This window comes from Chiloscyllium punctatum, chromosome 35, assembly GCF_047496795.1.
Source record: "Chiloscyllium punctatum isolate Juve2018m chromosome 35, sChiPun1.3, whole genome shotgun sequence".
Classification (NCBI taxonomy): Eukaryota; Metazoa; Chordata; class Chondrichthyes; order Orectolobiformes; family Hemiscylliidae; genus Chiloscyllium; species Chiloscyllium punctatum.
The window spans coordinates 21028166-21040949 of record NC_092773.1 but is presented as its reverse complement, the minus strand read 5'-3'; the positions used below and the strand labels follow the sequence as shown (position 1 = coordinate 21040949).

At 38.4% G+C, this 12784-nt stretch overlaps 1 protein-coding gene across 1 annotated transcript in view; it reads right to left on the bottom strand.

The window, feature by feature from the left end:
- Positions 1 to 12784, bottom strand: part of polb (polymerase (DNA directed), beta) — a 108904-nt gene that overhangs the window by 82613 nt on the left and 13507 nt on the right. Inside the window, exons 5-9 of the mRNA XM_072554245.1 lie at positions 10594 to 10652; positions 8985 to 9034; positions 7121 to 7172; positions 5297 to 5351; positions 1985 to 2057 (exon numbers count right to left, since the gene is read on the bottom strand). Of these exons, the coding sequence (XP_072410346.1) occupies positions 1985 to 2057; positions 5297 to 5351; positions 7121 to 7172; positions 8985 to 9034; positions 10594 to 10652 (289 nt within the window). The remainder of the gene's footprint in view (positions 1 to 1984; positions 2058 to 5296; positions 5352 to 7120; positions 7173 to 8984; positions 9035 to 10593; positions 10653 to 12784) is intronic.

The window sequence follows — 12784 nt, the reverse complement described above, 5'->3', positions numbered from 1 at the left end:
GGAAGAACTCTGGCTCAGAGTCAATGAAGCTGGAGTCTGAGCTTCAAAACATTGCAACACATCAGGGAGGAAGAGAATTACCTGTATGCTGTGTTTCAGAAGACAGTCACACCCCTTCATCGAACTAACTCGAATTGGGCCTGTGGATAGGAGGATGCTGCTGCGAGTGAGGCAAGTAGAGGGATCCAGGGGTAGAGTTACAGGAGCCTCAGCCCCTGTCCAACAGGTTACAGTGATCGTGGGGGATATCATTATGCAGCTGGACTGTGAAAATCAGGTTGAGTGGATTGCAAGAAAAGGAATTTGTAGAATATCTACGAGAGCTCCACCAAGACCAGTGGATTTCTCACCACATTATTGCCTTCATTCAAAAACGTAGAAAAGAATTGATTTTCCAAGCGAAGGTGAAAGTAACTGCCCTAGGAAAACTCTTCACTGGGCCATGTCATAGCTAGCACAAAATAATGTGCTTCTGTTTGATGAAAGCCAACCATCTCAATCCTTGAAGGCAGTCATCAATGATGTCCCAGGCCCAGTTATCAGCATCTGTTTCATTCATTCAGAAGTGGGGATGCTGACTTAAAACTGTAGAGTTTAGTTCAATTTGCAACTCCTCAGAAAATGAACAAGTCTACGTCCAAATGCAGAAGGACCTGAACAATAAGTTTGGACTGAAAAGTGAAATGTAACATTCTGCATCACACTTGTGCCAGGTAATGACCAGGGGATTGATAACTTCTCCTCTTTGTGATTAAACATCATTACCATTGCTGAACACCCTAACAATATCCTGTGAGTCACCACTGACCAAAAACTTGATTGGGCAAGTCACATAAGTATTACATTCCAGAAATGGGCTAGAGGCTAGAAATTCTGTGCCAATTAAATCACCTCCTGACTCATCAAAGCCTGTCCACCATCTACAACAGACAAGTCAGAACTATGATGGATTATTCCTCATTTGCCTGGGTGAGTACAGCTTCAACAATACTCAAGAATCTCAACACCATCCAGGATAAAGCAGCACATATGGTTGGCAGCCCATCTTTTACCTTCAAAATTTGATCCCTTCACAATCTAAAAGTTAAACTGTAGTAGTCCTCAAAGACTTTTTGGTATTACCAACTTATATCATCTGGAATGAGCTGCCAGAGGAAGTAGTGGGGGCTAGAATATGAAGAGGAAGGGTTTGGAGGAATATGGATCAGGTGCTGGCAGGTGGGAATAGATTGGGTTGGGATTGGTCGGCATGGACGGGTTAGATCGAAGGGTCTGTTTCTGTGCTGCACATCTCTATGACTCTAATAACACCTCATCAGACCAAGACCATTTACAACCAACAAATCGGCCTCCAAATCATAGATCATCTTGATATGGAAGTATATCACTTACCAGCATTGCTCAAATCTTGTGAATAAATACAAAAAAAAAATCACCCTTAAAACGCTTAAATCGGTACTCATTATAAACACCAGCAATTTGTTCCAGAGATAATGGATTCTCTAAAAAAATCAAAAAAATTCTCTGGCATATAATGAATACCATGCTTATACAAGTTGCATATGATGGTCCTTTAAGAGAGGAAAAAAATTACTTGCTTTCAAATGCCAACTGACAAGGTACACTTTCACAGAAATCTACCTTTACATTTCAAGATTCCACCATTTACAGCTTCATTTTTCCCCTAAATATTTATTAATTGTATTATTTCTCCCCAAGTGTTGTTATTACACAATTATATCACATAATTATGAAACTCATAAATTTGATAAAAAGGAACAAAAGAGCTTTTGTCAGTTATAATGACAGAATTTGCTCAGATGAAATGATTCTTTGTGAGCAACGTAGAATATTTGCAACTTAAAATTTTAAAAACAAGCATTTCAGGCTCGTGTGCATTTTATAATTTCAGTGCAAATTCCTGGTCGCACTTCCAATTTCCAGTCTCAGAAGTTGCTAGTTAAATGAATGAAGTGATACAAACCTCGCCTGAAACTGCCACAAATGATGGCGACATAACTTGGATCCAGTTTCTCCACTTCCCGCAGGACAATGGCCTAAAGGGTGAAGAGAGGCAAAAAATTGTTTCAATCCACACAAAAGAGAAACTGGAGGGATAGACATGAAATGCTCCAACATGCTTATGCTTCAAGATATAAAGTTTTAATTCGCTGTTCCCCAAGCAGTAAATTCCAAATGTCATCAGTACTAAAAAGGGAAGATTGGGAGAGATACTAAATCCTTCCCACATTCTGTTGTAATAGGGATTCAAGTAGTGAGGCAATGAAAACCTGACATTTTCATTTCATCTGAATTAATATGAGAAATACATTTAACGGTATAATTCCGGATTGTGCTCTTCCAAACTTCAGATGTGTGATGAGAGAGCATTTGCAGGCATATAAAATGAGAATGAATTATATAGTTTCCACTGGCATAGAGAAAATTTATGATGACATGAAGTTACTCAGAAGAATCATCAATCATGGAAGGTAGCTAACTCAAGGGAACTCGGTAACAAATGGGGAAGTGACAATGGTTTCATTGTCATCATTGGGCTCTCACTTGCAGATTTTTATTGACTTTAAATTCCACCATCTGCCATGTCAGGATTCAAACCCAGATCACAAAAATACAGGTGCACAATCCTTTATCCGAAACGTTCGGGACCAGCTGGTTTTCAGAATTTTTTGAATTTCGGAATAAGTGACAGATCGACGGTGAATTTTTAAAAAAAAAATCTTAGCAAACAGCAGACTCACATTGAGTACTTTGGGCTCTGAGACAGAATTGAGGCCTACCAGTGCTGCCCCCGCCCCATCGCATCTGAGTGACATGCATCGAGTGGGTGTGGAATTGGGTTGACTGTTTGCATGCCAAACAACCTTATTAATGAGATAAAAACTTCACTAAAAAACCTTGGATTTTGGAGCGTTTCGGATTTCGGGATTTTGGATAAAGGGTTGTCTACTTGTACTAGCTTGGTCTCTGGATTAATAATCGACTAATAAATATCAGTAGGTCATTGCCTCCCCATACATATCATGCAACATACACAACTTTAATCAAATAATCACAGTTCTAACAATTCCAACTTCGTTTATATTCTACCCTTACATACAGTAAAATGCTCAAATAATTCTCTCAGGAATATTATCAAATAAAATTTGACAGTGAGACACAACAAGACTTATCAGGTAGACTTGGTCAAGGGAACATCTAAAAGGAGGTATTAGGGCTTAAAAGGAGAAAAGAGTGACCTGATACCAATCCGTTAGGGTTTATGGACAGTTAATATAGCATATGGAATCCTTGTTTTACTAATAACAACATGGAGTACAAAAGTCAGGATGTTATACAAAAAAAAAGAGTATGAATTTAGCCTCAGCTGGAGGAATGCACCCATTTCTTGGCACCATACAAATGGGAGGATGCAACATCTTTGAAGGGGGAATGACAAAGTGATTTACGAGAATTGGTTCCAACTAACCATCTCCTCGAATGTCTTTGACTATACCCTCCATTCTGAACTCAGATTTTGATATGAAAATGCAGCATTGAAAAGACAGAGGGCAATTGCAGGTATGTGCTCTAATTCTGCTGTTTTCTTTTGTTATGAATTTGAAGGTGTGTACTGTCCCATTAAGAGAGAGAGAGAGAGAGATTGTTGTTCAGAATTGAGAGATTACAAGCATCTGTGATTATGACTCGATGTTAGTCCCAGAGTGTACTAGAAAATTGAAAATATGTAACATTTGGCTGTAAAATGGATAGCTGAGTTTTGGGTGCTTTTTTAACAACAATTCTAATTTAACCAGCTGAAATTATGCTCCAGGAAACTAAAAGCCAATCAAGTTTGAATTTGTTGTTTTGCCAACATTGAACCAATGAGACAATCCAATTTGGGGGCATAAGAATGCGAACATTTTGAAAATCGGTTAGAGAGCAACTGCCATAAAGAACGAGAGAGCTAATCGCCAATCTAACACCTTGCTATCATAGAAATCAGAAAACACTCTCTATCAAAGGTACCTTTTCATGTGAAACATACTTGCAGTAAAAAAGAAATAAATCAACCCAGGGAGATCTTCAGTCGGAAGAGGGAAGACACAGAGGAAGACAGTGACTGTGTGGTTTTGAATAAGTTGATGTAATTTTAATAAGCTCATGATTGGAATAGTATATTGTTATAGAGTTGGAGGCAGATAGTAAGCAATTAAGAGACAGGGGCTTAGTGTTGTGAATAGTTGTTTCATATTCACTTTTAAAGAGTTAAAAAATAAATTAACATCATTTTCTTTAAATAGTGGAATCTGGAAGTTCTCTGTCACTCCTATTTTAACAGTTTACGAGGCAAGGCGGGCTTTTCTGGATGCTTGGTTTAATTAACAAAAGGGTTCACCTCTGTGTCATAACACCTTTTACTGCCTGTTTGAGTGGTGGAAAATGACTCAACAAACTTGCACAAAGGAATGGAAGAAATACTGGGAAATGAGAGCAAAAAAAAATATAAGAAATGAAGGTAGGAAGGGCAGAAATAAATATTTGCATTTCTTTAGCTCCTTTCAACAATCCCAAGACATGCCAAATGCTTACACAAAAAGAATGATTTTTAAAATGTCGTCGATCTTCTAAGAAAAGCAATGAGTGAGGAAGTACAACTAAGTCAACTTAAATTGACGAAGACATCAAAAACAACAGCACATATTTGATGTGCTGAATGGCTCCTTTCTATGCTGAACTGTTTGATTATTTTACGACTCAGAAAAGGCTGATTTTTGGCAGCAGCTTTGTGAAAATTTAAGTACCGCTATTTGGCAAAGGAGAACAGTCAGTCAAATCTAACACCAGGACAGGCTATATTCAGTATGAAGCGACATACTGGGGCGGCACGGTGGCTCAGTGGTTAGCACAGTATGGGGTAAACGTGTGGGAATGGGTCTGGGTGGGTTGCTCTTCGGAGGGTCGATGTGGACTTGTTGGGCTGAAGGGCCTGTTTCCATACTGTAGGAAATCTAATCTAATCTCAAACATAGATCATAGAATCCCGGAGCACCCGGAGGAAATCCACGCAGTCACCCGAGGTCAGAATTGAACCCAGGTCCCTGGTGCTGTGAGGCAGCAGTGCTAGCCACAGAGCCACCGTGCCGCCCACATCTGTTTACAAACATACAAATACTATACATGCATCAAGATTCAAATGTGCAGTTACAATGTAATCTTCCGCATGAAGTCTCTCATTGTTTACAACGTCAGAGCGAACTACATTATTGGCACTTAGTTCTGTCTGCCTTACCTGCATTTTCACCATCTCACATCGAGGAATTCGCTTTTCAAAATCCTCAAAATACCTACAAATATCAGTGAAAGCAGTGATAAATTCATTGACAGGAATTCAGTGAGGAGTCTATTCATTTAGCACAAAGTTCATTCACTTACAATGTTTAGTTTCAGAGTCTTTTTACACAAGTTTAATCTGTGAAAACAACTTTACATCATCAAATGTATAACATGTGTGTGTATTCTGTAAATAGCAACACAGCCAGTGAGTTAAGATTGATGTGGAGGAATTGCAATCAAATCTCACAGATCCTCAGATATGGTTGCAAGTTGCTCAGTAATTAAAATGATAGCAGTTAGTTAAAACTGCATATTTAAAATGCAAATTATTTCTAAATGGCTTGATGATGGTCCGGTAAAACATTTTACAAATAGTGCTTATTAATTTCCCATTTCACTGTAAATTACAAGAAAAAACCATTTCTGGAAATGTTGACACATGCTAGAATTAGACAATTATGACGACAATTTTTTAAAAAATCAAGGGCAATAAGTCCAATGAATCCCAATCCAAATTGAGGTTATTTAGTGTGATCCTTTTCCACTGCCACTAAAGTTTATCAGCACATGATGCTGCAAATACACTCAGTGCACATTTCACTTTTTAAAAAATCATGAAACCAACAGTGAACAAGTGAACTTTTGCTCATTCAGGCTGTACTTTCATCCAATACAACAATGCAATATAGTTCCTGAAGACGCAGACTCTCAGCATTGAAAACATTCAACATGTGTCTATTAATTGACTGGTTGAATTCTTGTGAATAAATTCAAGTTGTTCTCTTTACCTATTAAAAAAAAAGGCAGCGAGAGAGTTAACTCTTAATTGATGCAAATATCTTTTTAAACTAAGCAGCAAAATGACATCCTTCATTTGTCTATGGAATTATCTGATCAAATTTGATCTCTCTGCTATTTGAAATAACAATGAGTCAAGAGAGATTTACATGCATAGTACGTGGCAATAATTGAAAGATAAATTTGAAAATGCAGATCTAAAAATAAGACATCAAGCATTTCTAGTATTGAATACTGTTCTGTTGTTGCATCAAATATACTAATTCAGCAGGTTATTTTCCCTAAAGGGTTTCATGTGGGGACCTAAAGGCAGTAGATACTGTGCTATCTTTACTGTCTCATTCCAATCACTTTTCTCAGAATGCTCATTTAATTTATCAGGCCAGTGATTGCTCATTCTCTCCAACGAACCCTCCAACCACTCAAGTCACTCTCCCAAACACCAACTCCATGGGAAACAAACTCCAGAATAAAAGAGGAAAATACTATTGTCATTTTATGAAAATAAATTTGTCTCTATTTCTATAAAGTCATTAAGCAAGTTCCAAACATCATGGTTATGCATAATGTATCACTAAGTTAACTTAATTAATATAATCCAACACCTCCCTCCTTCAAGGATCATCAAGTTTTAAACACTGAAACATAACCATATTTGCCAATGCCACAGAAACAATATTCTGAACAAAATTAAGTGAATAGCATAGTGGTCAGTGCAAGGACGAATCTCAATGAGGCTAATTGGCCTTTTCTCTCCATAAATGTTTGAATGCTTTTAAAATTTCACACTAGTTTTAAACTGCTGGCACATGAAGTGATGAACATTTTAAGGGAGATAATTTTCCCAAAGAAGAGCCTATTTTTTAAAAAATGGTATTATATTTGAGGCAGTCTATGGAAAAATGCACAAGACTAATTGCAGACTTCTGAAAATGACAGCACCACAACCCAATCATGAAAAATTGCTTCCACTACAACTTACTTTAAACCAATCCGCTGATGATAATTTAGTATGTGTTCATTTTCTCTGAGATCTAAAAGAAAATAAAAAAATAGCATTTCAAATCATAAATTGCAGTGAAATATCAAACATAGGAACATTTAATGACCACAGGTTGGGCTGAAGTCATCATTCGTAACTCATCCATTGAGGCTAGTGGATTCACAGTTTAGTTCTAATCTGTCCTAAGGCAGTTTTATTTTGACTGGAAAAGTAGGACTGTAGTTACTCTTGACACCCAACACAAGAGTTTAAAATCAGGGAGTATCAAAGAGACACCGAGATTCCTGCACCCCATCAATGGCAATTAATCACAATGAAAAATACAGTTTTTACAATCTGTACATACATTGACACGGATACTGGTATAAAAGGGCACAGGCTGGCAGATCATACAAAAATCAGAAATGTAGCAAACAGTGAGGAGCACAGGAGCAGAATTTAAGATGGTAACAGTCTGGTAAAATAAACTGAGGTATTCCAGAGAAGTGTTTAGAGATTGATTTTGGTCAGAAGGAAAAAGGTCAATATAAACGAAAAGGGATAATTTTAAAAGGTTTGCAGGTGCACAGACACAACGTAAGTGTTCAATGGTGGAAAAAACGTTGAATAAACTGTTAAAAAGCATATGGGATCCTGGGATTTCTAAATATAGCAAAACTACACAAAAGTAAGGAAATTACATTTCTTTGTAAAAGACTGCTCAGATCTCAGTTGGAATAGTGTTTTCAATTCTGCACATCCTTCTCAGGAGTGATCAAGACCTTGGAGAGGATGACACGAGATTTATGAAAATGGTATGGTGGAGAGTGATCAGAAAGATTGGGAAAAACATTACTCAGTGCAGAGAAGATTAAGAAGAGATTTAAAATAGGTAATGTTTCCATTTGAGGTGACAACTCATCAGAATTAGTCATCTGTTTCTAAAACATGACCTCTGCTTCTCTTCACAGGTACTGCCTGATCAACTGAATATTAAAAGCATATTTTTGTTTTCAATTTAGATTCCATCCCTGACAATATTTCATTGTTGATTTCATAAAAGGTGTTCAAATCATAAACAGTTTTGACAGAATAAATAAGGATTTGTTTCCTGCAAGCGAGTTAGTAGACAGAGTTCAGGAAATTGGCAAGCAGGAACATTAAGAAATTATATTTTCCTCTCTGATTTATTATCTGTAATGCACTGCCTGCAAGGGCAGTTAAAGCAGAATCAACAATCAAAACAGAGATCAATAAATACTCGAACACGAAAAAATATTACAGCGCTATGAGGACTGGGATTATCATTGATGGATTCTATGATTCCTTCATTCGATAGCTGGTCGTAACAGACTGTTCTGTTTCATTGATTTCAAGCGGCCACTTTGATTTGCAACATTATTAATCTGTATTCACTGCAAATTCAAACCGTGAGGGGAGAGGGGAACATAAAAATATAACGAAAGGTTTCCTATTAATACTTTCTTCTGATATAAAATATTGTATACACTTGCAGTGAACAGCAGATGTATTTTAACCACAGGATATCAGCACAGGAGATGAATGCATAGGCATCAATTTTTTAAGCACCTTAAACACATACAATGACATTGCAATGGCATGAAACTTCCACAAACAGCATAAGGAAATAGCAACTATTATTAAATAGGGTAAGGAAGGGCAGATCAGGCAAAATACATATCCAGTATTTTGGACAGGAAGTTTAACAGGCACATGTAAAGAATCAAAAGGAACATTTTCAAATACCTGTTGCTCTTATGGGTAACTCATCGAATGGATAAATTTGCTGAACTCAAAATGTTTACTAGTTTGACAGAGAAGATGTGGGACTCATGAAACATACCATCCAGGGTTTTGATTCCCTCTTCGACAAATTTTCGTGCTGCTGCTGGTCTGTACAATGAAAACAAGTATCAGAGCAATTTTCTGAGGCCAAAGCATGTCTGAAAATACACATGATTCTGCCTGCAAAAGCTCTTTCCAAGCTGATACTTCCAAAGTTTTCCTTACAGCTAAGATGATTAATCTAGAAAATCATTATTTGTTCACTGGGATCCTTCTCACAAACTTTGAACTAGGATCCTCCAATTGTGAGCTAAATAAAAATAAATCGCGTTTAAACCTTTCTCCAGTCCCTCAATATCTCAACTTTAACAAGTTCAACCTGGTGTTTAGATCCATTCAAAGCTTCACATTTCTTTATCCAGATGGCCTAGTTGTAGCCTGATTAGTGATTTGTAATGATTTACCAGAACTCCTTTGCTTTTGTATTCAATGCTCATATTATGAAGTCAAATATTTCAATACACTTTCTTCCCGTGTCATCTTCAAGGATTAGTACATAGTGTTATTCGAAATGGGAGAGTTGGGGGACTTCACAAACAGAGGAACCCTATTTAGATTAAATTCTCTCCATGTTGTTTTGTCTGAAATGCATCACGTCATCCTTAAACAGACAGAATTTATTCTGCCATGTGTCTGCTCATTTCACGATCTACATGCAAATTTTTGAAGTCTGCTCCTTTCCTTTTTGCTATTTACTATATTATCGAGTTTTGGATAATCTTCAAACTTGAAACCATGCTCATTACTCAGTTCATTTATACAAATGAAGACAAATGAAGGCAAGGCCAGCATTTGCTATCCATCCTTAAACACTTTTGGGCAGAGTGGCTTGCTCAACGACATCACAGAGAAGCTCAGAGTCAACTGCATCACTGGGGTCCGAGAGACATACAAAAGCCAGACAAAGTAAGAAGCTTAGAAGGACAGCAGTGAACTATATCAGCTTTTCTGACAATGTGAGAATAGTTTCATGGTCCCATGGTACACAGACTAGCTTTTAATTCCAGGTTCTTGAAATAACTCCACAGAGGCCGATGTGCCCTCACCAAGTCATCCTTTCTTTACATGTGGAGAGTCCTTGACGCTGATCCAGCTCCCTCAGAGCCCACTCTCAGAGTGTCAGAATGTCTGTCAGCCAGGGCTTTCTAATCAGACCGGGTTAACAGCCCGAATCAGGGAACTCGTATTCTATGAGGTCCATCTGACTGACCTTGTTACAATCACTACAGTTCTGATTTTAAAATTTCATTTAAATTCCATTAGCTACCACAGTGGGATTTGAACCCTGGTCACCACAGCATGTGCTCTAGATTACTAGCCTATTACTACTATGCCACCATCTCTCAGTCTTCCAACTGAGATTATCCTTTGTGAAACATGATCACAATTGATAGTTTGGAAATGTTCCTCCTTCTTTTATGTTATTTCAACTTCTTCATATGGCTAATCGAGTTGCACAATTAATTTCTTGTTACTTAGGCCAATCTTGTCATCATTCTGTAAACTAGGGCTTTGTGGATTTTGCAAGGTCCAGCAACAACGGTTGGGGGATCCCCTCTATTTTGGTAGATTATGCTGCACTACAAGTTCTTGTCTTTTGAGTTTACCCTATTCCAGTCACTCTCGTTAAAAAGTTAATCGACGAACTTGTATCATCTTGACGAATCTGTAAAGGAAATATAGAATATTCAATGTAGAAATGACAACACAAACACAAGAAAAAGCACAGCAAAAAGACTAAACATGAACAGGGAAGTAGAAAAGTAAGCTGGGCAGTGAGGCTGTATTGGTGTGAAGACATGTGCAGCGGGAAACAGCCCAATTAATTTTGATCAAGAATGTTTGTGTACACACATAAAAAAGATTGTCATGAAACAATTTAGAGAGGAACCTTAGTTCAGGCATATTTCCCACTGCAGTCAACCTCTAATTACTCATAATATTATAATTATTTACTTTACTAACAACAGTTATTTATTCAATGTCCATTATTTTACTTCATGGAAGCACTTTACTGAACAACGACCATGATCCTAAGCAACGAAAAAAAACACGCTCAAACAGAATAAGACATACTGTGGAACCTGACAGTGCTAGCATGGAATTTCCTTTGGCTCCAGGTGACTGATTACTGAATATTTATAGAATCCAAAGAACAAACAATCACATTTTCACGGTCAACTATCTATCAAAGTTCATTTAATATATTTATTCTGCCAACATAGTCCTTGAATATCTATTATGAAGGGTTTCTCCAATGAAACATGGTTTATATAATCTTTCATTCCTGCAAACAGTGTTCCTGATTGAATGTACATCATAGTATCACAATTCACATGGAAATGCCTCCATAGTTGTATTTACAATTGTGTATTCAAAGCATAAGAGAATTTGAGCCCTAGTTAGCTGTCCAAATTAATTGCTTTTTAAATTGAAAAAGCAGAGTGAAAGTTCACAATGCAGGGCCGCAAGATTTAAAAGGAGATAAGATGCAGTAAATCTGCAGGAATGACAAGCATTGGAGCAAGAAAGAGAAGATACCAATATTCCTTAGCGTTGCCTAAATACTTCGTATATCCTAAGATGCTTTATCTTGAATACAACACTTTTGAAGTACAATCATTGTTGCAGTGCAAGACCGCAGGAGCCAATTTGTACAGTCAAGTTCAACAAATAGCAAGTGAAGTGAAAAAGAACAAAAACTATATTTTAAGTGACTGCTGAATGGATTGGCAACTCCCATATCTTCTTCAAAGTAGTGTATATTGATACACCTGGGGGCTTGGTTTAATGTCTCATCTGAAAGCAGTATTAAGATTGTAGCAGTTCCATAGTTTAGAGTTCCATCGAAAGAATGGATTAGAATAATAGTGTCATGGAATTTGGAAAACTTAATCCTTTTAGAAACAAAGAAAAAGTTGAGGGCTGTCAGGCACCGGTGTGTCTTCGCACCCAGATAGCGACTTTCTGCCTTCACAGCCTGGAGCGATACCTTTATGTTCAGCCTCCTCCAAGGTGATGCACCTTGATGGCATTTTTTTCCATCAGGTGCACGGCCTCTGCTTCGATAGACAGTTCCTGTTCATGGAGTGGGCCTGGCCTTGGGTCTTTGAGGAATTGCCTATTATTTAGACCTGATCATAGTCTGGGAAAGAGTCGGCTCACACTGGAGCTCTTCCTCTCCTCCGGAAGCCACTGCTCAGGGACAGGTTCCTCCTTGAGTGCGGTTTGAGCTGGTTAAGGGAGGAGAAAACTCGAGCTGCAGGTGATGATCAGTGTCGGAGATCACAAAGGAGCAGACTGGATGATGTCAACATAGTTGGCCAAGCGGGCATTGATCCAGCTCCGGTTTGCCACTCAAGCCATCCATAGCCTGAGGGACAAGGCACTCGGCCCCAGACCCTCGCGTGCACTTAAGTCAGCTCAGGCGTATGATGGGCTTTTCAGGCAAACTGACCCCTATCCGTACGAAACTCGACAATGGCCCTGCGCCATGGACCCTCCTCCATGATGTGATGTCCCCACAACCTGAGCCCATCTCAGGGATATCCTCCTTGCGTATGGCACAGACGCGCTATCTGTATGGGCTGATGCTGCACACTCTGCACTGCCACTCTTTCGCCTGCCGCCTGGACACACCTTGGTATGACCTTGGCTCCTCCGGTGATGGAGATCAGTGGAGGGCCCTCGACAAAGTGTTCTTCCCCTCTTACACTGGGGATCTGGAGTGAAGAGTGCTGCATGCATTGGTCCCATGCAATTGTTGGCTCAGCAAGTTCACTGGGTGCCAGACCACGT